General features: G+C 41.0%; 1 protein-coding gene across 7 annotated transcripts in view; it reads right to left on the reverse strand.

Annotated features, from left to right (window-relative positions):
• Eps8 (epidermal growth factor receptor pathway substrate 8) overlaps nt 1-25,886 on the reverse strand; it is a 167,165-nt gene that overhangs the window by 35,161 nt on the left and 106,118 nt on the right. For all 7 annotated transcript variants that reach the window (XM_060384327.1, XM_060384322.1, XM_060384328.1 and 4 more), the window contains 9 exons: nt 18,359-18,426; nt 17,179-17,340; nt 16,896-17,045; nt 12,733-12,815; nt 12,047-12,183; nt 7,883-7,956; nt 5,742-5,868; nt 3,286-3,374; nt 2,840-2,914 (listed from right to left, as the gene is read on the reverse strand). In XM_060384327.1, the coding sequence (XP_060240310.1) occupies nt 2,840-2,914; nt 3,286-3,374; nt 5,742-5,868; nt 7,883-7,956; nt 12,047-12,183; nt 12,733-12,815; nt 16,896-17,045; nt 17,179-17,340; nt 18,359-18,426 (965 nt within the window). The remainder of the gene's footprint in view (nt 1-2,839; nt 2,915-3,285; nt 3,375-5,741; nt 5,869-7,882; nt 7,957-12,046; nt 12,184-12,732; nt 12,816-16,895; nt 17,046-17,178; nt 17,341-18,358; nt 18,427-25,886) is intronic.

Genomic DNA, 25,886 nt, shown 5'->3' on the forward strand with positions numbered 1-25,886 from the left:
TTTTGATAAGCAAGACAATGACAACTCTGTGTCTGAAAGCAGCTCCATATTTGCCTCCCAGGAGCCACGTCCTGGCTCAGGAAGGCTCGTTATCTCGTAGCAGACGGGCTGCAGAGAGACTTTGCTAGAATCTGGCCACCTCAGAGATGTGCTGCACGAAGAAAGAGGCTTTTGGGTTTGTTTGTTTGTTTGTTTGTTTGTTGTTGTTGTTTGAATGACTCTAGACTGAGACAACGCCTCTCTGGTCAGGGGCTCTGAGTAGGCCATGCTGATTTGTGCCTCTGTAAACACAGTATTTTTCTAGTCCCCCCAAAGACCCTTCCTTCATCACCCAGAGTCCACCTAGGGCACCACATCTTTCAGGAATCCTTAATGTCAACATGATCCTGATACAGGGCTCGCCTGGGACCCGCTGTCCTCAGACAATCTGTGCACAGTAGTGACACATTACATTGCACCATAAAGCTTATTTGTCATTTTCCCTTGATGCAACTGACTTTAAATTGCAGAAGACACAGCACTTGGGGAAGCAGTGCAAACACGGAGAAGAAAAGATGGAGGGTGAAAGCTTTGGACCGACTCTACTGAGAACACAGCCTCCCCCCCCCCCCCCGCCCAACATGTATTACAGTTTCTAGTTTGTTTTGTGTCTTTGGATTGTTTTTTTTTAGACAAGGTCTCACTTTGCAGTCCACGCTGATTTCTCACTTTCTGTGTAGCCCACTCTGTCCTCACAGCAATCCTCTTGCCCCAGGCTCCCAAGTGCTGGGAATACAGGTGTGAGCCAGCACCACGGGATCAGTTCTTACCATGTTTATCTTACCATGTAACTCAGGCTGTCCCAGAACTCACTGTTCTAACCCAGCCTTGAAAATGTAAACACTTTAAGAGACTGCAGGCACATGCATGCCCAACCTTGGCACCTTTTAACCTTCACCCTATAAGTACTTGCAGAAAACGTGCAGAGATGACTGAAGGAGTCAGGCAAGCAAAACACTCAACATTGCCTGCCATACAGGAAGCCCTAAATGGATGTCCTTCACCAGACCCCTGACCAAGTAAAATGTCTACCCTGGCCCTGTGAGGAGCAACGACAGGATCATTACGCCAAGAGCACAGGTAAGTTGTCCTTTTGGAAGAAGGCAAAGGTGTAACGAGTAGATAGTTACTAGATACCTACTTCAGACCTGTGAAGAGGAAAAAGGCATGACCAAGCTGTTCTGTAAGTGTCTGATAATACCAAGCTGCCATCAAAGGTGTTAAAGAATAAGGAATAAAATTTTGTCACTGAGATAGTGTCGATTTCTTCCAATTTGGACGAAGTGGATCCTGTTCTTTCATGGTTTCTTTTATTTTTTTTTCCATTTATTTTATTTTATTTTATTTTTTGAGATAGGGTCATCCAAAGCCCAGGATGACTCTCAACTCACTGGCTAGCCTAGCCTAAACTTAACCTCCTGATCCCATGCCTCAGTCTCTGGAGTATGGGATTGCCAATTGATGGAACCAAAATCAACCTGTTCTAATTTTTTTAAAGAGTTGTTCAATAAGACTAATTCAACAATAACTAGGTTGTCAGAAATTCAATATAAGATAATATACGGACACTTCCAGCAGTCCTTAAGGTCATCTGGACAATAACAATAGCCTTCTGTCCCTTGATCTGTTAGGGATCAACTCCTATATCCAAGCTGACAGCAGTACTTGGTCTTGCCTGTTTGTAAAGCAAAGCTGGATTCAAATCCTCTTTCAGGGCTTTCCTAGTCATCTCTGGGAAGGCAGTATGAATTTTATTCCTTTGTTTTCTTAATTGTCTGCTTTTCTTAAAACATCAATAAAATGTATGAGAAATATTACATTTTATCGGTTTTGATTAACATTAAAGAGCTCAATGACACAAATTTTCATATGCTGTAAAAAAAATATTGGGGGAAATGTCTATTTTATATGGCAATATCTCTATTCCCTAGGGGAAAAAAATCACATATGTGATAGAGCAGTCATATATTGAGAAAAAAATTTATGATGCTTTGTCACTCCATATGGGGAAATAAATGGCTGAGTAGTTAATGGCAAGTATGGCTCTTCCAGAGGACCCAGGTGCAGGAAAAAAAAAATAAAAGAAACCATGAAAGAACAGGATCCACTTCGTCCAAATTGGAAGAAATCGACACTATCTCAGTGACAAAATTTTATTCCTTATTCTTTAACACCTTTGATGGCAGCTTGGTATTATCACAACTTGCAACTCATGCTCAAGGGATCTGATGCACTCTTCTGTCTTCTTAGGACACCACACACACGCACACACACATGGTACACACTCACATACACACAAACATACACACAGCACACACATACATACACATATGACACTCACACACATATATAAACATACACTCACTCTCACACATACACACACAGACACAGGAGTAAAAATAAATAATTCAAAGTCATTTATTCTTTGGTTAGAATGAGCCATTTCCAGCCACTCTACATATTCCGGCCTCACCTTGTAAAACCTAGCACTTTTGTGTGTGAATTCCTAAACATGAGTCCATCTAATTTTCCCAGTTCTGGAAAACAATGTATTTATAATAATGCCAGGTTGGGATAAACTGCTATTATAATATGTAGTTGTGTATGTCACGTCCTTGGCTATAAGTGAAGTGTGCGTCCCTTTAAACTCCCCAACTTCACATTCTCAGAGTTTACACACATGGTAAGAACAACGGGGCCCAGGTAAGGTAATCAAAGAAACACAGCCAAGTAATTCAGACTCTTGATGGAAGACAGACTAAGAAAGGTCGCTTTGTTTACTCCATAAATGCTCACTCACCATGTTCAGTGGAGTAAACAAGAAATGTACCAGGTCTGAAGCACTCGGGTTCTGGATGTGAGATTTGAGCTTGGCCTATGACAGCAAGAAAACAAATGCATTATCAGCATGCAATCATGCTGAGGAGGATGTGCGCTCAAAGAGCAGTCCAATGCAGACCCAGAAGGAGGCTTCCCTCCTGGCTTTTCCACTTAGAGAGGACCCATCAGTGTGGAGAGCATGAGGGGAACAGCAACCAGCCAAGAAATATGGGAACTGCTTTTTATCTAAGTGTCTTCGACACACATGCCTTGCAATCTGATGTTTAATTAACGGCCAATCAAAACACGCATCCATGGATCTACAGGGACAATTGTATCTCTTAAATTAAATTTCAGTAACATTTGTCTAGACTTTTATCTTTTCCATCTGTTTCTTCTAATGATATATAAATAAAGTACACCTACCAGAAGGTTGAATCCGTGTTTAAACTTCTGGAAACAGTCAACAAATTCATCAGGAGGAGGTGGCTTTGCCCTCAGTGTTAAAACACCCTCTAATGAAATTTAAAACAGAGCAGAGGGCAGATGAGAACAGACTCACAAGAATATTAATTAAACAAATCAATAAAAAAACATTTGCGTCCACAGCTGGAAGATTATGCCCGATGTGGAATTCACTCTACAACATCTCTTATTCCAATAAACGAAGAGGATCCTACGTCTGAAGGGCTTCCTCTTCCCTTAGCCACGCCCACTGACTCAGTCAGTTCTATAAATATGAATTGAAGCTCTCCTATATTCCAGGAATTCTTGTCATCATTTTAAAGACTATAAAATTGAGTAGGTGACAAGCCCTGCTTTTAATGGCCCTGAAAAATGACACAGGAAATGAATCAGGAGAATAACACAGGTATAACAACTACGTGCGACAACGGGAGACTATGTTGGTTGGGAAATGGGAAACGTGAACACTACACTAGAAAGTTCTTTCAGGCAACGTTTTTCTTTTGGTTTCTTGATACAGGGTTTCTCTGGGTAATAGCACTGTCTGTCCTGGAGCTAGCTCTGTAGACCCAGCTGCCTCTGCATCCTGAGTGCTGGCCTCAAAGGACTGCACAAAAGAACTTTTAAGAAGGGATTTGAAAAGCCCTGTCCCCCTCCCCCAACCCCCACCCCTGGAAACAACATGGTAAGATTGAAACAATGTGTGGAATAAAAGAGAACTTGCATACACTCGAAGCATGCAACCCCAAAAAATCCGGAGAAAAATGCGAATGAAGACGGAGCCTCTGCTCAGATGGTGGGAGACCCTGGATGTCGGGGGAAGAAGTGACATTTCAATCAGCCATCCATGGGACTACGTGTCCCTCAGGACAGGAGTATGAGGGCTCCAACTCGGATCCTAAGAAGGGTATCCTATTGGCTGTAGTGCACCTGCAACCCTCTTACTTGAGAGGTGGAACCAGCATGTTCAGGGGTTCAAGGTCATCCTTAACCTTATAGCAACCTTGAGGCCAGCTCTATGAGAGCCTGTTTCAAAGACTGACTGATTGGTTGGTTGACTGACTGATAGATTCTCCTTATAATACAGAAGACTGGAGGTTTGAAAACTGCTTTTAAGCTGGGTCAAAGGTGATGACAGTTTCAACTGGATGTTGACTATGAGAATGAAAAAATATGGATATAGGTGAAATTGAGAAAATAATTCAAAGTAGCCATATGCTCAAGGGAGAGAAAAAACAGATAGAGTTTTTGGTTCTGAGCTTGGTTGACCTAGAGGACAGTGTACTTTATTAAGAAAACAGAAGGGGGGCTTGAAACACCATGGAACACTTCATTTCAGAAGGTGTGGAGAAGATGAACTGCCAAGCATCCACACCCAGGACAACACTGAAGGCCACGCACGATTACATGAGCTACAGGAAAATTTGAAGTTACTGCAATGAGTGAGACATATACTAACTCTTCTTTTATACGTTCAATTTATGCCATTTGCCTGAGGAAATATAAACACTACCCTTATATTTATACTTCTATCCATTCCAAGTCATTTTGTTTTCATTTAGTATTACTATTTTTTTGAGACAAAGTCTTATATCCCAGGTTTGTCCTGGAACTAAGAATAATACTCCTGCATCAGCTTCCTGAGTGCTGGGATTCCAGGCAAAGTTTTTAAGAGATTTTTGAATAATAGTACTTCAGTAGCATGCTTCAAGATTGCTTCTATGCAACTCTGAATGCAAACGAACAATTTGGGGTTTTGCAATAAAGATTCATATCCACTGGTATTTTAAAATACTTTGTTGAGAAAAGCCAATTTTTAATGTTAAAAAAAGTTTCCAAATTTACAATAGAAGAACTCTACATAGAAGAATAGTGTTATGAGCAGAGGCCAACTTTATTTTTAATATATATATTTTTTAAATTTTTAAAGAATTTTATACATTCACTTGTATCCCAGCTGTAGCCCTCTCCCTCTTTCCCTCCCAACGCTCTCCTCCCTCCCTCATCTTCTCCCTGGCTCCTTCCAAGTCCACTGACAGGGGGTGTCCTCCTCTCCTTCCGTCTGGCCCTAGCTTACCAGGTATCTTCAGGATGGTTGCAATGTCCTTATCTGTAGAGGCCAACTTTTAACCAGCCATAAAAACTACAGTCGAACGGTCACCACCTAATCTCAGAGTCATGTGACTTAAGAGTACAGCCAGGCTGAAACCAACTTGTGCCCTTCCCTCTCCAATTGAACCTCCGATGGTGCCCAAAGCTACAGGACCGTGGACCAGGATCAGCATAACGTAGTTGTTTATAGGACGAGGCTCAACCAGCCCAGCAGACCTGCTCACCCGCAGTCTGCTAGCCCTAGGACGGCGAATCCCTGCTCACCCACGGGTCTGATAGCCTTAGGTTACACAAGGCCCACTCACCTCCAGGTCCTTTCCTTTTACTTTTCTTGCTTTTCTTCCTTTTAGAAAGCTCAGAAAATGCTTCAGCTGCTTTTTGGAGTTTTGTGATAAAAAACTCAATGTCATCCAAAATATGGTTTAAGATTTGCTGGAATTAGAAAAAAACAGAACAAGATATAAAACAAAGAAAAAACTAATTTTTCTCTAGCTGCCCAGGGCTAGTTAGTAAAGGAGAAAAACTTTAAATGAGAAGAGAAAAACGACGCCCCTATCAAGTCAATCACTGATTCTAAGAAAACACACACACACACACACACACACACACACACATACACACACACACGTTTTCTTATACATATATACACATACATTTTTCATTTATATATATATGTTTTCATATGTAAATATATACATATATGTATGTATTTATATGTCAGATAGATAGATATATATTATATATATCTGAAATTTCACCTCTATGTCTTTCTCAAGCTTAATTTTGGTGCATTTTCAATTATCAGGGAGGCATTCACATGTGTAATCATTATTAATTACTTTAAATTGCTCTAATTTTCTCACAGTATCCCCCACACAAAGCTGGAAGGGTGGGCTTTAGAGAAACATTTTGTTAGGAGAGCACCAGGAATTTTTGTTTTGCAAATAATTGCCCTGTAAAGGTTCTGACATAGTTACTGCATTATAGAATGCATTAAGAACCCAAAATACACATAGCCCATTACAGAATGCTGTCAGAACCTAAAGACACAAAGCCCATATACAACAAAGGGCACCAAAAAGAGTGTACTACAGAACAGAGTTAGTAAACAAATCCACATTAGAGACCATTTCAATTACCTTTTATACTTTAGTCTGAGCTTTCTCTAGTCTAAAAATGAAGAATTCTTCATATTAAAAGACTAGAAAGTAGGATCTGGTAAACATTTAAGTATAATGTGGTGTGATATAAGAATTAAATTCTAGGGCTGGAGGGAAAAAGAGAGAGGGCTCAGCAGTAAAGAGTGCATTCTGCTTTTGCAGAAATCCAAAGTTCAGTTCCCAGCGTTCATGTTGCACAGCTCACAACCGTCTGTAACTCCAGCTCTGGGTGATGTGATGCCCTCTACTGACCTCTTCAGGTACCTGCACCCACATGCAATCACACACCCAACCACTCACCCACCCACACACCCACACACACACACACACACACACAAATGATTAAAAATGAAAACCTTTTAAAAATTAAATTCTGAGTGTCAGAGTCCTTTCAGTGAGTTTTCAAAAGAATCTAGAAAGATGTATAGTTTAAAAGGTAAATAAATGACTTATCTATAACATAATGGACACAGCCACTCTGCAAATTAATTGCTATGAAGAAGTCAAAATAAGTTCAGCATTACTCTTTATGAAACATTGATATTTACATATTTATACTTTAAATTATCTTTTTTTAAATTAACTTTTCCTTTTTATTTATGTTTTTATTTTCATTTTCCACTTTCATGAGTATGTGGTGTGTGTGTGTATGTGTGTGTGTGTATGTGAATTCTTACATTTTCACGTGTGTGGGCATTCCCATGCTTGTCCACGGCTGTGTGTGCATTTGGGTGTCCATGTGCAGACCCAGTGCTGATGTCCTGAATCATCCTGTTTCTCTTCAGTCTCAGCAACAACGTAGAGTTGCTCACTGTAACCCAGCAATTGCGCCAACAGTGGCTACTCTTGCTAGGTAGCCAGGGGCCACCACACCCATCAGTCCTAGCGACCTGAACTACTGTTTTCATGCTCTTGGTGCAAGCACTGAGCCGCCTCCCTAGCCATACAAACTCGAAGTAAAACAAAGGAACAAATACTAAAAGGACTCCTCAGTGATGATTCACAAACCATGAAAAGAATAAAAATGAAACCAGACCATGTCCCGGCCGTGGTAATTCACGTCCACTTCCATTATAAACTGGCTAAGTTGCTAGTATTCTACAGAAGACAAAGTCTAGCTAAATACTAAGAGTGGTTAAGGAAAAACTCAAGAGGCATAACGAACCCCTAGAGGAGAAAACATAGTTTCTGCAAACCATTTTTGCTGATCCCTTTCCTCTCAGTGTCTTTGTTTCCCCTCTTCACAGCGCAGAGAGCTGATGACCTGGACCTGACACTGCACTCACCACATCTCTGTCGATCCGGGCTGCCATCATCTCAGGCGTCTCTTCTTGCTCATGGTACTGCCGGGGCTTCTCAACTGAAAAGAAGGGAGACTGGTAAGACTTCCTGATACAGAAATGAAAATGTGGAGATGGATTCCAGTTGCTAAGCAGGGGCCATCTGGAACAAACAAGTCAAGGGGAAATCGTGGCCCATGGGCTACATCCTTGCCAGTTACCATGAGTGATGGGCACAGCTACTGCACTGGCCTGCCCACCTCTGTAAGATTCATTCTCCTGTTACGTCCCCTCTCCTCCCCCTCTTCCCTATGTCAGCTCTCAATACAGCTAACCCCGACTCAGCACTCTTCCTTCTTCAGAAGAAACAAACCATCTCTTGTGAAATATGAAAAGTTCCAATGCAGCAGAGTTGATAGCTTTGTGTGTGTGTGTGTGGTGGTGGTGGGGGAGTGTAGCTGTGTGTATATTTGTGTATAGTGTGTGTATGTGTGTGTGGTATGTGTGTGTATATATGTATGCACATGCAGATGCTTGGGAGGCTTCCCTAAGACTCTGTGTGTGTGTGTGTACAGATGTTTGGGGGGCCCCTGAGACACAGATACTCACCATCATACCTAGCTTTTTAACCTGGACACTGGGAATGGAATTCAGTTCGTCACGCTAGTGTGGCAAATACTATACCAACAGCATCATTGTCAGAGCCTAGGCTGCTAGTCCCTCCACATCCCGACCTTGTGACTACGACAAAGCTTTGCAGTTCTGACAGTACAGCGATTTCTACACTCTCACTGTCAGTAAGCATAAAACCCACAGCATTTGGTTCCTTGATCTTAAATCATGTGCCTCGAAATAAATACTGAATCCATGTCTCAGAGGCATTAAAAATGTTAAGAAAGCTCAAATGTGACTGTAAATCATGAGACCTCCACCAGATTCCTCCTGAGGTGAGTCAGCTAGCGCTATGGCAACACTGGCAGCTGGTGCAGGCATTTCGGAGTACATTAAATTCAGAGGCATATGGTTGGGGCAGGAGCACTAGATCACAAGGAGCGGAGACAGAGCTCACGATATATCATCGTGACTCAGGAGGTGTAGCAGAGAACTGGCAAAGCACACCGAAAACCTGGAATCCCAATTTCCCATTCACACTAACACTGACCAGACATGGAGCACATGCAAAAAGAGAAAGGAATCACTGGGCCATAGTAAGCTGTATTATTAGCTGTCATTATTCAGGCTCATCAATCTGCATGCAGCAAAGCCTGCCACTTAGCTGCTGTTCCACACATGGCTGCTGCTCGCTTAGTACAGTGTACCATGGAAGGCAGGAAGCTAAACTCGAAGCTTAGCCACTAGGAACTGCAAAGGGGGCCAAGCACAGGCTCTCGCCTGCATTCCCAGTCCTCCGGAAGCTGAGGCGGGGATGTCAAGGCTAGCCAGGGCTGCACGGAAGACTATGTCTCAAAGGAGGAAAAGAAGGAGTCTACGAGAGACCCAACAACAGCATCTGGGGGCAAAGTGAGCAGAAGATGTTATTTCCAAAACATTTTGGGGTGCAGGCACCACTGCCATGATTCCGCTGAACTCACTTTTGGAGGATGGTGCTACTCCACCTCAGAGTTCTAAGGGGCTGCAGTCAGAGCTGGCCAAACCCTCAGAGGGAAGAGGGGGAGCCTCCTTTAGGAGATTCCCAACCATGACTCTTTGTCACTCACACAGAACATTGCATACTACGTCTTGAGTTCTGTTTCAACAAGTAATAAGCTAGAAGTTGAACCTTTTCTCACTGTAATTTTAACAGACAGAAATGCCAGAAATATTTTATGCAAATCTAAGAGCTTGGAAACACCTGAGTATAAATTCTTTTATTATAAAATTATATTAGATTGCATGCATATCCCTACATCTCTATTCAGGATGTCTTTACCTTCATCTTAATCTTTTCTTCATGTCAAGACAATTTTGACAACTAACTTTCTCTCTCTCTCTTACACACACAAAACCAACACAAAAATAACAACTATCCAGCTGTTCTTCACCAAACAATACCAGCAAAAACCCACCTTAAGTTCACAATAAGCACAGATCACTATAAACCCTAGTCTTTTAAAAATCATTATAAATATGAAGAGAATTGGTAGAAGCCTATTCTTAAAGCAGAAGTTGTTCTTTGACAGTGAATCTTAAGCTCCTGTCCTGGCAGTGATTACAGTATTACGTGCGTTTGGACTCACAGAAACCTATGGTTCATTATGCCTACTTTACAGATAAGGCGGAAGTGTAAAATGATGACCCTCTGTGATCATGTGGATAGAGAGAGCCAGGTTTTGTTTCAGGTCCATTTTTAACCCACAACATTAAAAGTACCAATTATTAAAGACACTGCACACTTCAGTCATAAGACAGACAGACAGACACACACACACACACACACATACACACACACACACACACATCAAGCTGGAAACTTCTTCTCCACGTGTAGCATATATAGTTTCAGAAGGAGCCGTTCAGGCTGTTGGGGGAGAAAAGTTCAAAACGTTCTTGCCAGCTGTAAATCCATGCACTACAGTGATCAATGTGACATCTATTACATTAGTGGCACGGACATTACAGGGGTGGCCAACCACTCTGTAATGGGATACGGGACTTGCTCCACAGATGGGAACAGATACCTACTTCTATAAAGCTGGTCAAATGCCTGTGGCTCTTCCAAGAAACTCAATGACCACACACAAAAAATAGACATGAAAGTAGATAGGGAATGCTGGGAAGAAGGGATTCAAAGAGAGAGGAAGGGAGATGAGGGAGAGGACTAGGGAGTAAAATAACTAAAATTTCCTATAAACTTACAAAGATGCTAGGGGTAAAATAACTGAAATTTCTTATAAATGTACATAGATGCTGTCAGACAGAAATATAGAAAAAAGAGTCACAGTCTAATGTAACTCATCTTGGCAAGTGATTATCACTTATGTTGCAGACTATCAACTATTCTATTGAATAATACATAGTTGGATAAAGGATAAATAAATTAAGAAATCCTAGGGGCCTAGGAAAATAGCCACATGAGTATGAGGACCAGAGTTAAAACCCCCACATTCCCAGAAATTCTGGGCTGCTGTGTGCACCCACCAGAAATCTCAGCACACAGAAAACAAACACAGAAGATCCTGGAGCAAGTTACTTCCCTGGACCGGCTAAAGTGGTGAGTACTGTGTTTAAGTGAGAGACCCTTCGAATCAGGTGAAGAATGGGAGAAGACAACCAGTGTCAACCTCTGATCTCTAAATGCACACGTGTCCTCATGTGTGCAAACACGCATGCACAAATGCACACACACACACACACACGCAGAAGCCCCTCTGGGCATACGGCATATTATCCATTTTAAGTTGCTAGATCACTCCTGAAAATTATGAAAATGGACCAACCATACCTCAAGTCATGTTAAAGTCATTAATGCTTCCAGACTCCAGTGGGATATTAAAAGTTCCATTTGGGCTCAGCTATCAAGCCTGACGACCCGAGTTTAAGCTCCAGGACACACACACACGGTGGAAGGAGGCACACACACTGTCCTCTGCTTATCATCACGTGTGTACATCCCCATGCCTGCACCCACACACATCCATATATATGCAATAAACATATATTTTTCAAGTTTTATTTAGTGGCAGGCTGTAATTGTTTTTGCAAGCACTGTCACGATAACAGAATGGCAAAGCCATAGGACCCCTATGACAAGGTTTCCTGACGGCAGGTTCTTCTTCTCTGCCACCGTCCATACTGACATCCTTTCTATCAATACAAAACAGCTGAGAAATAAATAGAAAGGCTCTGTAGTAAAATACTGTAGAAAAGAAGCACCCTAATGGGCTCTCTTAGGCATATACTCTATTATCATGTTTGTAATTGGGAGTCAAGTGAAACTCCCTCTCTTTGTATTAAATAAACAACTGTAATCACCATAGAATATTTATTAAATGGCTGGCATGAATTCTCATGGATAATAACCTTAACAGCCATCCAGACTTACTTTTACAACACCTAAGATTTGACTCTTTAAGATGAACTTTAACCTACAGATCAATATGAGAATATGAAAGACTGAATGACAGCACACCCCAAAGCGGATCCTCAGTGGGGAGAGCTCTGGATACTCACAGTCACCCTGGTCAGCTGCCCAGGCAGACCAGGCTGCCACTCGGCTTCTGACGTCCACCTGGGTGACAGTCCCCGGTGGCACAGGGGCGGGGGCTCTGGGAGGAGGCGGGATACCGGGGTCTGCTTTGGCAATCATCCTGAAAGCGAAAAACAAATAATCAAGTTGGGCTGTTGCCATCTCCATTTTGGCCCAACAGTTCTCCCAATTGGTAGGATTCGCCTCAACCTCAACCTCAGGAGTAACTGTCAAGGACATAAGAATGCCCAACCGACTCCTCTGTCTGCCAGGAAGTTCCAAGACGCAGAGATATAGAAAAATTAAAATCCAAGGGGAAACTACGCTGAATTTTTTTCTACGTCACATGATAGTTAAAAGGCTTGTGAGCACACCGTTCATACATAGAGCAACCTTGGGTCATCTCCTAAAACACCACACGTTTTTCATAACTCTCTGGGACATCTACACACGTGTGAGAAGCTGTGCAGGAGACAGAATGGACAGATGGGAAAGTAAGACAGGACAGACACAGACTCAGAAGGCAGCAAGAACAAATGAACTGAGAGTAGGTTGTGATTTAGAGAAGAGAACGATTCATCTCTACTGAAAATGATCTCTCCAAGCCTTCAGGAGAAAGAAGTAGACACACTGTCCAATCCCATCCACTGATTTCATTTACTGCTCTTACCTCAGGGCCTCAGGCCGCCTCTTCTGTTTCCCACCTTTACTGTCGCTGATTGCACTTTCGATATCCTCACTAATTAGGTTTGCCTGCAAGGAGAAATGAGTTATCTAACAGGCCATAGGCTTGTCTGAGTTTTGGTACAAAGACTGAAACATTAAAAAAAAAAAAGATTCATAGTCATTGTTTGCATCAGTGAGTATCTTGGTGTAATGCGGATAGAAAGACTCTTTTAACATCGGCCTTAAAAATATGACTCTGTTTTTTCATGGTGAATTTTATAGTGACAGCACTCAAATACTGACTTTGAAGGTTAATCTCAGCCCAGATTCCCCTTAAAGATGTCTTCCCAAGAGCCCAACACAAAAAGGCAGATGTGGGTGGGTGTCTCCGCTCTGCTGGAAATGAAGGAGGTGGGAGAAGCGGGCACATGGAGGTACACTCTGCCCTTCTTCCTTCTCCAGGGGTCACCTGTTAACTCACTAAACATTCACCACACCCCACAGAGACACCTGAGCTTAAGGAAAGCCTCCTCATGTGGTTTGGGCCTGCAGTGTCCCTGGAGGGGCCACGTGTTGAAGGAATGGGGGAGGGAAGAAAAGTCACTGAGCTGTGCTCTTAAGGGGACACTGGGATTGCCGGATACTTCCTGTCCCTTTCCACTTCCTGTTTCCCATGAATTTTGCAGCAATTTTACCTAACACTTCCTACTGCCTTGGACTGTTCTACCACAGGCCCAAAGGCCACATGCCAAATCACCATGGACTGAAGCATCCAAAACCATGAGGAAGGCCGACCTTTCCTCTTTATAAGTTTCTCTGCTCAGGTGTTTTGTCACAGCGATAGGAAGCTCAGACAGCTCTACATTCACAGGCTGGATCTCAACTCTAGATTGTATCCATCTGGATAAGCACCTTATTTTTCCATTTCAGGTAAAAATTAACTATCTGCCACCATGAGCTTTTCCAACATTATCCCAACAAGACCAGTGATTAGATTTTCTTGGGAATCCAAGTGAGGTTTGTAGCTAAGGTGTTAATTTTTCTTGGTTATGAAATTTATTTGTAGCCTGTAATTATCACTGTATATGAGGTTGTTGCTCATGTATTCATCTTCTATTTTTGTGCTTGTATGCTCTGTGTAATTATGTATATTTTTCTCAGATACGTGAGTCATGTATTCTTTAACAGTAAGCACTGATGAGTATAAAATTTAGAACTGATTGGAATCTTCAAGATCATCTAGTTTATTTGAGAGAGAGAGAAAGTATGTATATGTGTGCATTCATACATGCGTGTGATTTTGTGTGTGTGTGTGTGTGTGTGTGTGTGCATGTGTGTGCATGCATATGCACAGCACAACATATGTAGAGGCCAGAGAACAACCTCAAGTGATGTTAATTACCTTATCTTATACCTAGCCTGAGGCTTCGCCCTTGGTTGATTACCCCTACAAAAATCTGGGCCAGCTGGCCTCGAGCTTAGAGAGAGACACTCATGTCTCTGCCTCCCACCTCCCTGGAGGTATGCGAGGATTATAGATGCACACCAACATAGCTGGCTTTATACAGGTTCTGAGGAGTCAAACTTTGGTTCTTAGATTTGTGCATCAAGGCTTTCATCCACTGAAGAATCTCCCCAGCCCTTGTTTATTCTCCTTTATAGTTAACTGACTGAGGAACATGAGGTGAAACAGTCTAGCCTGCATCATGCTGACAGTAAGATGACACTGTGCTGGATCCCAGGACGATGTCACTTCCTTAGAACACTCTAGTCCAATACATTCTTGATGTCCAGCATAAGGCGAGAGGCCTCTACCATTTGCAGGAGTAAAACTGCACATGTGTAGAACCTTGAAAAAAGTTACCATCTATGAAAAATGTTACCATCCAAAAGGAGGCAAAGGAACCATGTGATACCCCATAATAAACATTTAAATTCAAAAGTGTTATCACAAGATGTTCCACACGTAAAATAGTTACATCTTGTATCAAGGTACTTGTATTTTTAAGTTAGCAAGGAAAGCGAGCCTCACGAAGGGAGGGTGGCATCAGGGAGTGAGTGTGTGCCCTCATATTTTGGGGTCTGAGCTATGGTGAGTGCAGAGCATTGTCGAGGAAATCCATGTTGAGCCGTCACTCTCACAGGCGCCTAGAAAAGGGGAGTCTTCCATCCCAGAAACGGAAGTCCAGAACCTTCACTCAGGACAATAATTCACACTTACATCGTACTCAAAGGCACAAACACCAACACAGATTTTAAATGTCTTCGACTCAGTACTTTTTTTTTTTTTAAATCTCTGAATTGGGCCAACAAGATGGTTCAGTGGGTAAGGACACAGAGTGGGCAGAGGCCTGCATTTGATCCCTGCACTCACATGTGGAAGGACAAAAGCAGCTCCTATGAATTGTCCTCTGACCTCCATGGTGACACCTCTCCTCAGCAAATAAATAAACAAAATAACTGAAATCTATTAATAAAATTTTACTTTTTGTCAGAGGAAAATATTCACTTCAATAATTTTTGCCTTAATATATCTACAGCCTCAAAAATCATTACAATAATCCACAAATTCCAAAAGTTACAGAACGTAAAGAGCTGATAAACTTCAAATTACAAGCTACTAACACAGTTCCTTTTTCAAATAAGATTTTTATAATCATCTATGGAGTAAGTTGAAATTAGAAAAAAATTGCAAAATATACTGTTAAAGATAGTCTTCATATGCCATGCTTTAATGTCAAAGAAATGCTGGAGAGATGAATTGGGTTTTTTTGTTTGTTTTGTGCTGGTCTAAAATTTCTTTACAAGATAAAATTTACAAAGAGACCACTGCTCTGGAAACACACTGCGGTGTTCTGACTGTGAACTGTCCCTCCAGTCTCAGTATATGACACTGGGTCCCCAGCAGGCGGTGCTGTCTGGGGGATTAGGTGGTACAGCCTTGCTATACACAGGAAATAAGTCACTGGGGAAGAGCTTTGAGATTAAAAATCCCTGACCAATTCCAGCTGGGTCTCTCTGGCCCCTGCTCCTGCTGCATGTTGCCATGACAACCCACCATGACAGAGTCCTGTTCCCCTGTAGCTACAAACCCAGATAAACCCTTCCCTCTCCTGTTGATTTTCATCGGTGTTTTATAACACTAACAGGAGAGAAACCCAGACAGGTGGCAGTCAACTGGAAGGTAATTTCTCTTTTAGAGAAACCAACTCAGAAAATAAAGGTAGCCAACGCTGAAGATAAATTCTAAGGTTCAAAGAAGCATCACAAATTATAATCATTTAGAAATTATAGTGGATTGTAAAACATAAATTTGGGGGAATGATAGAGTATTATTATTGGTAACTGTGCTGAGCTGTTTCTCACTTCCTGTACAGATTATAAATCCTGAGCAATTTTTCAAGTCACATAATGAAATGGCAAACTTTAAATCAACACCATGGGACATTCTAAATATCTCACTGAAAGAATACAAGCTCTGTGAAGCTTGTAGTGAGCATAGTGAAGAATAAAATAGAATTGTAGCACAATTAATTATTGTTTATCTACGCAGCATGATTTTCAATGATCTAATTTTAATTATACATGCAGGGCCCCTGATGGGAATTTCACACATCATCTATACTTTGTAAACAAAGATAAACATCACACATCTATGTTTGTTTGCTAATTTCAAACAGGGTCTCACTCTAACAGCCAGGCTTGCTTCCAACTTGTAGCAATCCTCCTGCCTCACCATACTGAGTGGTAGAATTACAAGTAGGAACCATCGTGCCGTGAATTGAGTTTTTAGAAATAGTAACCAGATTTGCACTTTTGTTTACTTGAGCGGAAACTGAAGGAAGACACTTAGGTAGTTGTTTTCCTTATCACACTCTGAGAATCTCTTGAATGACTAAGTTGGACCATTTGAAAGCTGCGGAACATTGCTTAAGCGGGGTTGAGGGAGGAACTACCACCGGACAGATACCTCAGCTATTCTTGTGGAGGATGGGAATGTGGCACCTAGAACTTACATCAGGCAGCTCACAGTCATTTATAACCTCAGATCCTGAGGATCTGATATCCTGTTCTGGGTACCTGTATACACAAGTACATAAACATTCACACAACACACACACACACAGCTGCAAATACAAACAATGGGAGGTCAAATCACTCTTTTACCTTAACCTCATCACACTGGAAAAGGTGGAGGTCAGGCTTGTTCTGCGTTGGTTCTTTGCACACCAAGGCAAGAATGGAATCATAGCTGCATGCATGCACCACAGCTTGGCAATGCTGGATTGTATTTAAAGGAAAATTCTCCAGTTCATTCTATAAAAAAAAAAATTAAGTATTTGATAGTGTCAAACCTCCACTCATGTTACAAGAATCTGTCATGATTGTATGAATTAATATTTATGGTACATTCTTGAAGAATAAAATAACGTAAGCTTCATAAACTTGCCTTCGATTCTAAATCAATCAGGCTCACAGCTCGGTCATCCACTTGGAGGATCATATCCTGAGTCCATACTTTGCCCTTGGCATCAAGCAACTTCAGCTTTCTTATTCCGTCATCAACAGTTATCATAGCATCTTTCCGATCCAGCACAAAGGTGGTCAGGTGCTTATTGTCCGAAAAAGAGGAAAGGAAAAAGAAAAAAAACAACAAAAAAAAAACCTCTTAACACACACACAAAAAAAACCCCTCTCAGTCCAAAAGGATGAGGAATTTGTGTAATGGATGCCAGTCAGCAGAGAATCAAAGGATAGACACGGCACACTATATCCTCAGCTCCTCTGCTGAGAGGGCGGAATTGAATAAGCTTTTGTCTAACACAGAGAATGATGTCCTGATTTGTATGATCTCTAAACCTGTTTCATGCTGAGTCACGTGGAGATACAACAGCATGGTATAAAAACAAATTCTTAGCAGTAAAAGCATAAACAGCCTTGTCCTTAAATTAACGACCTCACCCGAATAGCTATTTAAATGCTGCACAATACCAAATCCTGGGCACCTACTCAGAAGTGGCAGCTATGGTTCCACTTTCTAACAACTGCCACTTTTACCCTCTCCTGCAACCACTTCATTGGAAAAAAAAAAAAAAAAGGTTTAATTTTACTTAAGCATGCTTGAGATAAGCAGAGAACTGAAAACAGCAACTTGGAAATGACATCCCTGATTACATATTTTCCACAATAAACAGGGGTCATTTTGACACCAATTAAGAACAACTGTCTTCTAAACTAAAAAGAAGTTGGAGTTTAATAAAACTAATAATGACGTCAGATACACTAAATATATAGTATAAGTATAATATAAATATAAAGCTGAGCTACTTTGTGCATTAACAGTTAATTTCAGTGTAAAATGGAAACCTTTCTCTTGCTTTAACTGGGCTAGCAATGGCCAAAGAATAACAGTTACTATTTCACTCTATTTATTATGAAACACAAACTCTCACAATATCCTCACATGTAACATCTCAATTTTACAAAAGAAAAAAAAATCTAAATGAAAGGCCCATACAACTTAAAAACATATCCTATTCGAATGAAATGAAACATAATTTTTATTTTGCTCCCAATTTTTATGCCCCTTAAGAGTCATACTAAGGGTTGGCAAGACCAAAGCTTCTTACTTCCACTCGGTACTGGGATACATCTGACACACTGCTGACGCTGTCTCGGGCATAGTTCTTCCTTTGTTCTGAAAGAGAAGTTTAGAGAAGCCATTATTTACCTACTAGCAGGCTTGCGCTCGTATGCTGCAATCACATGACACTCCTGAAGCTAGCCTGTCTCACATATGAATACAGGAGCTGTCGAGTCCCCATCGTGAGCTGTACCTGACAACATTCATTATTCACAGGCAATCCCAAGGTCGCAAGAAAAACCAACAATATGCAAGAACTCCTGAACTCAATTTAAATCTTCAGAGTTCCGAGATTATAGATTTCCTAGGTTTTAAAGGGTTTTTCAAATCGTTTATATACAGGTATGTTTGTAAGAATATATGCATGTAAGTGTGGGAGCTGGAGAGGACCAGGAGAGAGGCGTCGGACCCTCTGGAGCGGGAGTTACAGGCAGCTGTGAGCGGTCCACTGTCCCACCGTCTAAATGAGGAATAGTGTTAGAGGAGATTCTAAACTGACCCAATCCAAAGGGTTGTCACACACATGAACGACCGTCACACATCAACAGAACACACAAATGAGATTCTTAGAATTACAGAGACATGCTGGGAGGGAGAAAGGGGCAGCTAAGTAGGCAGCTGCTGCATCAAATGATTCAGCAGGCAGAAAAAAAAAACCAAACTTTTTTTAATGATGCTGCAAAACCAAAAAAAAAAAAAAATCCAAAGATTATCAATATTCGGTATTTGTAATTTCCAGTCAAGTAATTTATTTGGCAATTCAGGAGTGTTTTATTTCTTCTAAGGCAGAATGCTTGGATGGAAGGGAAAGGACCTAGTGAGTGATCAGGAGACTCTGCAATTCTAAATCTAGCTTTGAGTTTGTCCGTAAGTAAGAACTAGATTTGGGTAAAATTCTTAGATGTCTGGGTCTAAGAGAGTGTACTGTAAGGAGAGTGTTAAACAGGTTGATCGTAAAAGCCCTGAAAGCCTTAAAGCTTTGGCAAACTAAGTGTTTGTCCTAGGTTTTGTTGTTGTGTGTCGTATGTGTATGTACATGTGTGTATGTCATGTATGCTGTCCTGCATTATACATATATGTATATACAGATAGACAATATATATGTATTATCTTTCCTACCAGCCAGAATTTCCTCACTATAAACATGTTTCTTCACATTCTTAAATGTCCCTATACTGAAAAGGTCTATAAAAACTGAACAAAGACTGAGTAGAAAAATATAAAGTATATATGCAGACCCAAAACATTAGAATCTAATGATCTTAAAAACTTGATAAACGACTGATTTTCAAGTATGTTGAAAGCAATGACTTTTCCATTTATATTTATCCAGGAACCCTCCATGTTCCTCTTATCACCACTCATATTGTTCCGGTCTATTCTGGTTTTGCTTTTGCAGCACTGAAACGGTTCAGTAAAAGCACACACAGCACACAATTCAGTCTTGGCTACCTTTCTTCTTTTGTTTGGATGACGCTCTGAAGAAGTACGCCCCGTCTGTTCCTACCAAAATAATGCGGTCACAAGCAAGATCAGGGTTCACCTACAATTTTTTCCAGCATTTAAAGCACACGCCTGCCCCTGCAACCAATCTTCACACAGGAAACAAGGGGAACTATAGCTTTGCTGTTAGCTGAGGGTCACTGGGCGATATAACACATGTCTGGCTGTTCTTGGGAAACCCCTCTGTAACACAGGAAACACAATGCATAACTCCTGAAGACATCTGACAAGAGCGCTCCTAGGAGGAAACGCTGCTTCATAATCACAGGTTCATCAGCTCCCGCCCAACTCTCCCACACGGCCTCAGAATGTAAGAGTGCTCGTCTTCCTCTGATTTGACCCGTGGATAGCTGAGGAAATGGCAGCGGTTGCCATGGTACCCGATGACTCGGTGATATGGTGGCTCCACGACAGTCATATGCTTGACTGGGTCTTCCAGATAAAATGATCGGCAAACGCAGGTGAAGGGCCAAAAGACTGTGTGAGTTTTTTGTTATGAAGAAGTAGTAAAAGCTCATCCCCCAGATTTCAGAACACATGGTATCTCAGACTCAGGAAAACATAATTCACAGGAGCAGAAAATGATTAGCAAGTGTTCCTCTGACTGCCTTTAGGTGGGCTGTCATTCCCAGTATTCCTATCTTGATTTCTTTACCACGCTTCACAGCAAATAAGATGTATGTCACAGAAAAGTACCATAAAAGGACCCTAAAATATGCATTAATGTCATAAAAGTGATGTGGAAAGAAAATAATTCTGGTGATATGAAGTCAAGAGCTAAAGTTTACTATTATCACTTTAGAAGGCACTTTTGAAGGGATGGACCTGAAAGTCAACTGCATTGTCTCTCTTGAGAATCCTGCGCAATTCTAAGTTCAGTGGTAAACACACTCTGGCCCCTACATGAAAGCCTTACAAAGCTTTGGAACAGCATGAGAAGGGTGAATGAAGGCTTTCAATGAAGCCATTGAGAGGAAGCCATGGGAATCATCACTTTCTCTAACACTGGTTCTCATCATTGACTGTCTATGGTGATGGGCTTTAAAAACCACCTTCAGGGCCCCACCCTAAAGATCCCCATGTGCTAGAGCAGGGTTCATCAGGCCATTGGGATTTATAAAGCTCCCACAGACATTGGATATGGATCCCAGGATATAACCTTCCACCCCAGAACTCAGGAAAATGCCACCTCATCTACTGTATGCTCCTTGAGAGACAATGTTGCCATTTGTGTTAGACTGTAAATAACAGATAAATGGCACATTAAATAAAAAAGAAAGTAATCTGGGTGTGGAATTTTGAGTTTCTCAACTCCACATACAAAAGCCAGTGCCTCTCCATTACCTGTCTACCCCTCTTTCCCTTTCCGCTTTCTTCCCCCTCCCCATTCCCCACTTTCTTTTCCTATTTCAAAATAAATTATATCTAGAAACAACTTCATTTTCTTTGAATAACACTACTTGTGTTTCATCATTTTTTTTCCTATTAGGTTTAATCCCATGGAACAGAACATACAAACATGTTCAGACAGATTAAGTTCAAACAACGAGAAGAATTCTTTGCAGATCATTTAGCACTAAGCTGATATACTTGTACACAAACTAATAGCCAATCTCGAGGCCAGAAATATTGCACTGCAGTTTCATTTAACTGTTTAGTTTGTACAACTGCATCTGTTCAGGCAAGATGGCACTGGTCCTTATACTTGTTTTTACCTCCTTTGCTCTCTATGGCAACATTTAGAAGAGTTAATATCCAGACACACAGCTGAGATTAAAAAGTTTTCTTTTTCATTTCTCACAGCACAATGTCTGAACCACTAAACAGAAAACATCACAAAGAACAACTTCAGAGAATGTCTTTATCTAAGTCAAAAGTCTGGAGTTCATATCTCCATACTCTTAACAACAACAGCAAAAACAACCAAAAGTTCAACCAATAAATAACAACACTAAACAGCTTCAGGAAGTTCCTGGAACTGACCAGATTCACTGGGCCCCTCTTTGCCAAAGTAAGCAATAACAGCTGAGAGTCACTCTCAGGGGAGCAAGGATGAGCTGCGAAGAAGACTGAGACCAGATGAGCCTCAGGAAGAAAGCAGAAACCACAGGACTGCCCTGAAGAGGCTTAGACCGACTGAGGAGAGGAGACGCTACACAGGGTGCAGTGTGCTTCAGGTTTTGCGCTGTCACCCACGCTGGTGTGGGCTTTGGCGATCCAGCTGTCTGTGAGTCATTCATGCTCCCGTAAACAAGCCCCTCATCCATATTCCTGTAAGTAACCCCAATTGAAACACAGAGTTCACCAAGTTAGACTCTGATGGTATTTATATTCGGTCTGTCAAGGGCTCATTATCTGGTGTGAGGACAGGTGTCTGTTGTGCTTCCCAGGAAACTTTTTTTTTTTGGTCACACAAGAGTACCACATGTGTGCCTGGTGCCTTCAGAGGCTAGAAGAGGATCTCTTGGAACTGGAATTACGAATGTTGTTAGCCACTATGTGGGTCCTGGGAATTGAACCTAGGAGCTCTGCAAGAGCAGCAAGTGCTCTGAACCACTGAGACATCTTTCTAGCCCCAGGCTGTCTACTTTATTCATATTACTTAAACTTCTGAATTACCTGCTTCTGTCACAGCATAACCCAAGACACATTTCACCTTTCTTTCCTGAATGAAAGACAACAAAGGCCACTTGCTAATTTGAAATAATGTTCACATCATTTTTAGAAGATTAAAAAAAAAATCTTGTGTGCATTAAAGGGGGAGTGGGGACAAGAGTGATGGTCAGAGGACAACTGCAGGGTCCATTTTTTCCAGTCACAGCAAGGATTCCCAGGTTCAAACTCAAATCCTCGTTCTTGGCAGTGGCAGCTTCTACCTGTGTCTCTCCGTCCCCCAGATTATTTAGTATGCTTCCTAACATGGTGGCTGTTACTTATTTCTATGCACTCTCCAGTTACCACCAAGTTCTGGCAGTTCATTAATTTTTTATATTCATTCTACAAGTAGTTATTGAGCATAAATTATACCTTAGCCACCATGCTAATCAATGAGCACAGGGAATCCTGCAGTGAATGAGACAGGGAGGCCACCTTCTTGGGTGGGGTGACATTAGGTTCACCTTGCTTCTTACAAGATCTACATACACACTACAATGTCTGGAAAACACAGCTGACTTTTCAGAGCAGAGTTCAAGGCTCAGGTCCTCTGTGAAACCCCTGCTGACCACACCCATTATGCCAAACTGCTGGCCCACCTCATCTGCTTTCTAGCATCCAAGCAAACTTGAAAAATATTCCCATGAATATTTTATTTACCTTTAATTAATATTTTATTAATATATTCATACTTTCATACATGGATATGTTTGTGTCGGATATTTAGCAATATATTTAATTAATATTTTATTATCTTTTTATGACAACAGTTTTCTCTATATGGATACACAGCTTTCCCAGCAACCTTTCCTAATGAGGCATCTTTGTTGAGACTCAGATCACTGTGGGATTTATTTCTGGTTCCTTCATTCTATCCCATAGGGTCACACATCTGATTTTATTACTGTGGCTTTATAGTATAATTTGAATTCAAGAATTCCATTAGCTCTAGCTTGTTCTTTCTCTCAGGACTACTTTAGATACTTGGAGTCTCTGGTGCTTCCATACGAATCTATTCCGTGTCTTTGAAGAATGATAGCGGAGTCTTGATGAGGTCTGCAGAGAAGCCAAAGATGCTTCAGGTAGCATAGCTTTGTTCACAATGGTAATTCTGCCAATCCATGAATAAGGAATGTCTTCTTCATTGTTTTTCTTCAGCGTATTAAAGTGTACATTAAAGAAGTTTTTCAACCTGCCCTCTTCAGTGATCTTAGCTGTTTATTTTTATTTGTGAGGATATTGTTAATGGGATTATTGTTAATGGCATACTCAGTATTGGTTCATAGAATGGTTACTGATTTTGTATTCTAATGCTCTATGGCTTTTCTGTTAGAGTTTTTATGGTTTTTTCAACACAGAAGGATCCATTGCCTTCTTCTCACACATGTATCCTTCACTCTTACATTCTTTTCTTGCTATGAATGATGATGGTGGATTTTGCCAATGACTTATTCTGCATCTACTGAGATAATTAGGTATCCACCAATTCTATGTTGTTTTGTTTATTGGTGTACATATGGTGAATCATCTTTGAAACCAAAATGGCTGTGGTTTATATTTCACCCTGTTGCTGAATTTTATTTTGCATGTATTTTATTGAGATATTTTGCATCTATGATCATCAAGGAAATTGATTTATAATTCCATTTTTGTTATGTCCTCCAATTTTATTATCAGAATGACACTGGCTTCATAAAGAGAATTTGATGGTGTTCCTTCTATTTCTGCTCAGGGGTGCAGTAGGGGAGCCTTGGTGATAATTCTTCTTTTAAGTTCTAATAGAATTCAGAACTGAATCTGCACATTCCCAGGCTCTGCTTAAAGACCTGAACACCGCTTCAAACTCATTATGCACTCTCTCTCTCTCTCTCTCTCTCTCTCTCTCTCTCTCTCTTCATATAAATGCCTCTCTATGTCTGAGTGTGTGTGTTTAAGTTGTTCAGCCATTCATATCATCTTGGTCCAACTTGGATATGTTAGGAAATAGTTAGGAAATAGTTCCTGCTAGTCTATCTCACCAAAATCCACCCTAGCAATGATAATCTGTCATTTTTCTTTGAACTGACTCAAGGGGCATTGAAATAGAGATGATGATGACGACGATCCAGCATACAAATGGACTTAATAAATATCAGTCTAGAAATGACAGGGTGAAGAGATTATCTTATCCTTATGAAAACTAGTTCATTTATTCATTTCTTGAAGCCATTCTCCACACTACAAGATCCTTAGAGTCAGGGATCAGACATTACTGGTCCTATTCTGAGCTTATATTAATCACAATATAAGAGATGCTCAATACATCCTCTCTATACAAGCCACAGTGACTAAGCCATCTCAGTGACAAATAGTACTCTCAATTAATTGGAGAAGCCTCTTTTTTTTTCCCCCAATGAATAGACTCAGTGCTGCTCAATGTACTGAGAACAAGGATGGGTTAGAGATCAGCCTTAAACAAGACGTTTATACCACACCCTCTAAGGCTCAGGGAATCTCATGGAAGGAGGGAAGGAAAGAACATAAGAGCTAGACAATCAGGATAAGGATTGTAAAATGCCATCTTCTGTGAAAGACACAGCCATTGCAATCACAAACTCACAGCAGCTGCTAACATCTGTACTGAGTCTGCACAAGAATGGGCCTGTTAACAATCAGATGGGGGCATAGGAGGGAATCAGGGGAACTCAGCTCTCACTGACAAACTGTTAGCTACTGATAAATTTGGGAGACATGGAGTCATTTCCTTTCGTTGCATACGCACTGTTCCCCCCGCCAGGCTCCAGTGGATAGTTCCACTCAAGGGTCACATGAATGGCCCTGGTTAAACTCAGTGGGTCACTAAACAACCAAAGGTATGAATCTGGAAAAAAAGAACACTGTAGGACTATGGAGGATGTTGATAGGGATGGCAGGGAAATAAGGAGTGATGGGGGAGTAATCAGAATACGTTATATACATGTATGAAACCATCAATGAACAAACTTAATTTTTAAAAAAGAATGTCTCAACATGATAGAAAGAACAGTGAAAACAGCATTAGTGACATAGCCATTGAGAAGCATGTTTATATATGGTATTAAATCCATTTCATGAATGTATGATTTGGTTATAACGTCAACCTCACAAAGAATATGATTCAAAACAAGTCACAAAATTTCAGGATTGGTAAGTCTTGCCGCCGAGCTCATAAATGCAGACAATGTCTAATGATTTTTAAACTTAGAAAATGCCATTTGCCCCATAACACACAGTAACAATAATAATAAGCATAATAACTGGAAATATTTACAGCGCTTTCTTCTCCTACGCTACTTTGGAAACAGTTCACTCTGTATCCTTTAGTTCGCATTACAGTG

This window comes from Meriones unguiculatus, chromosome 5, assembly GCF_030254825.1.
Source record: "Meriones unguiculatus strain TT.TT164.6M chromosome 5, Bangor_MerUng_6.1, whole genome shotgun sequence".
Lineage (NCBI taxonomy): Eukaryota > Metazoa > Chordata > Mammalia > Rodentia > Muridae > Meriones > Meriones unguiculatus.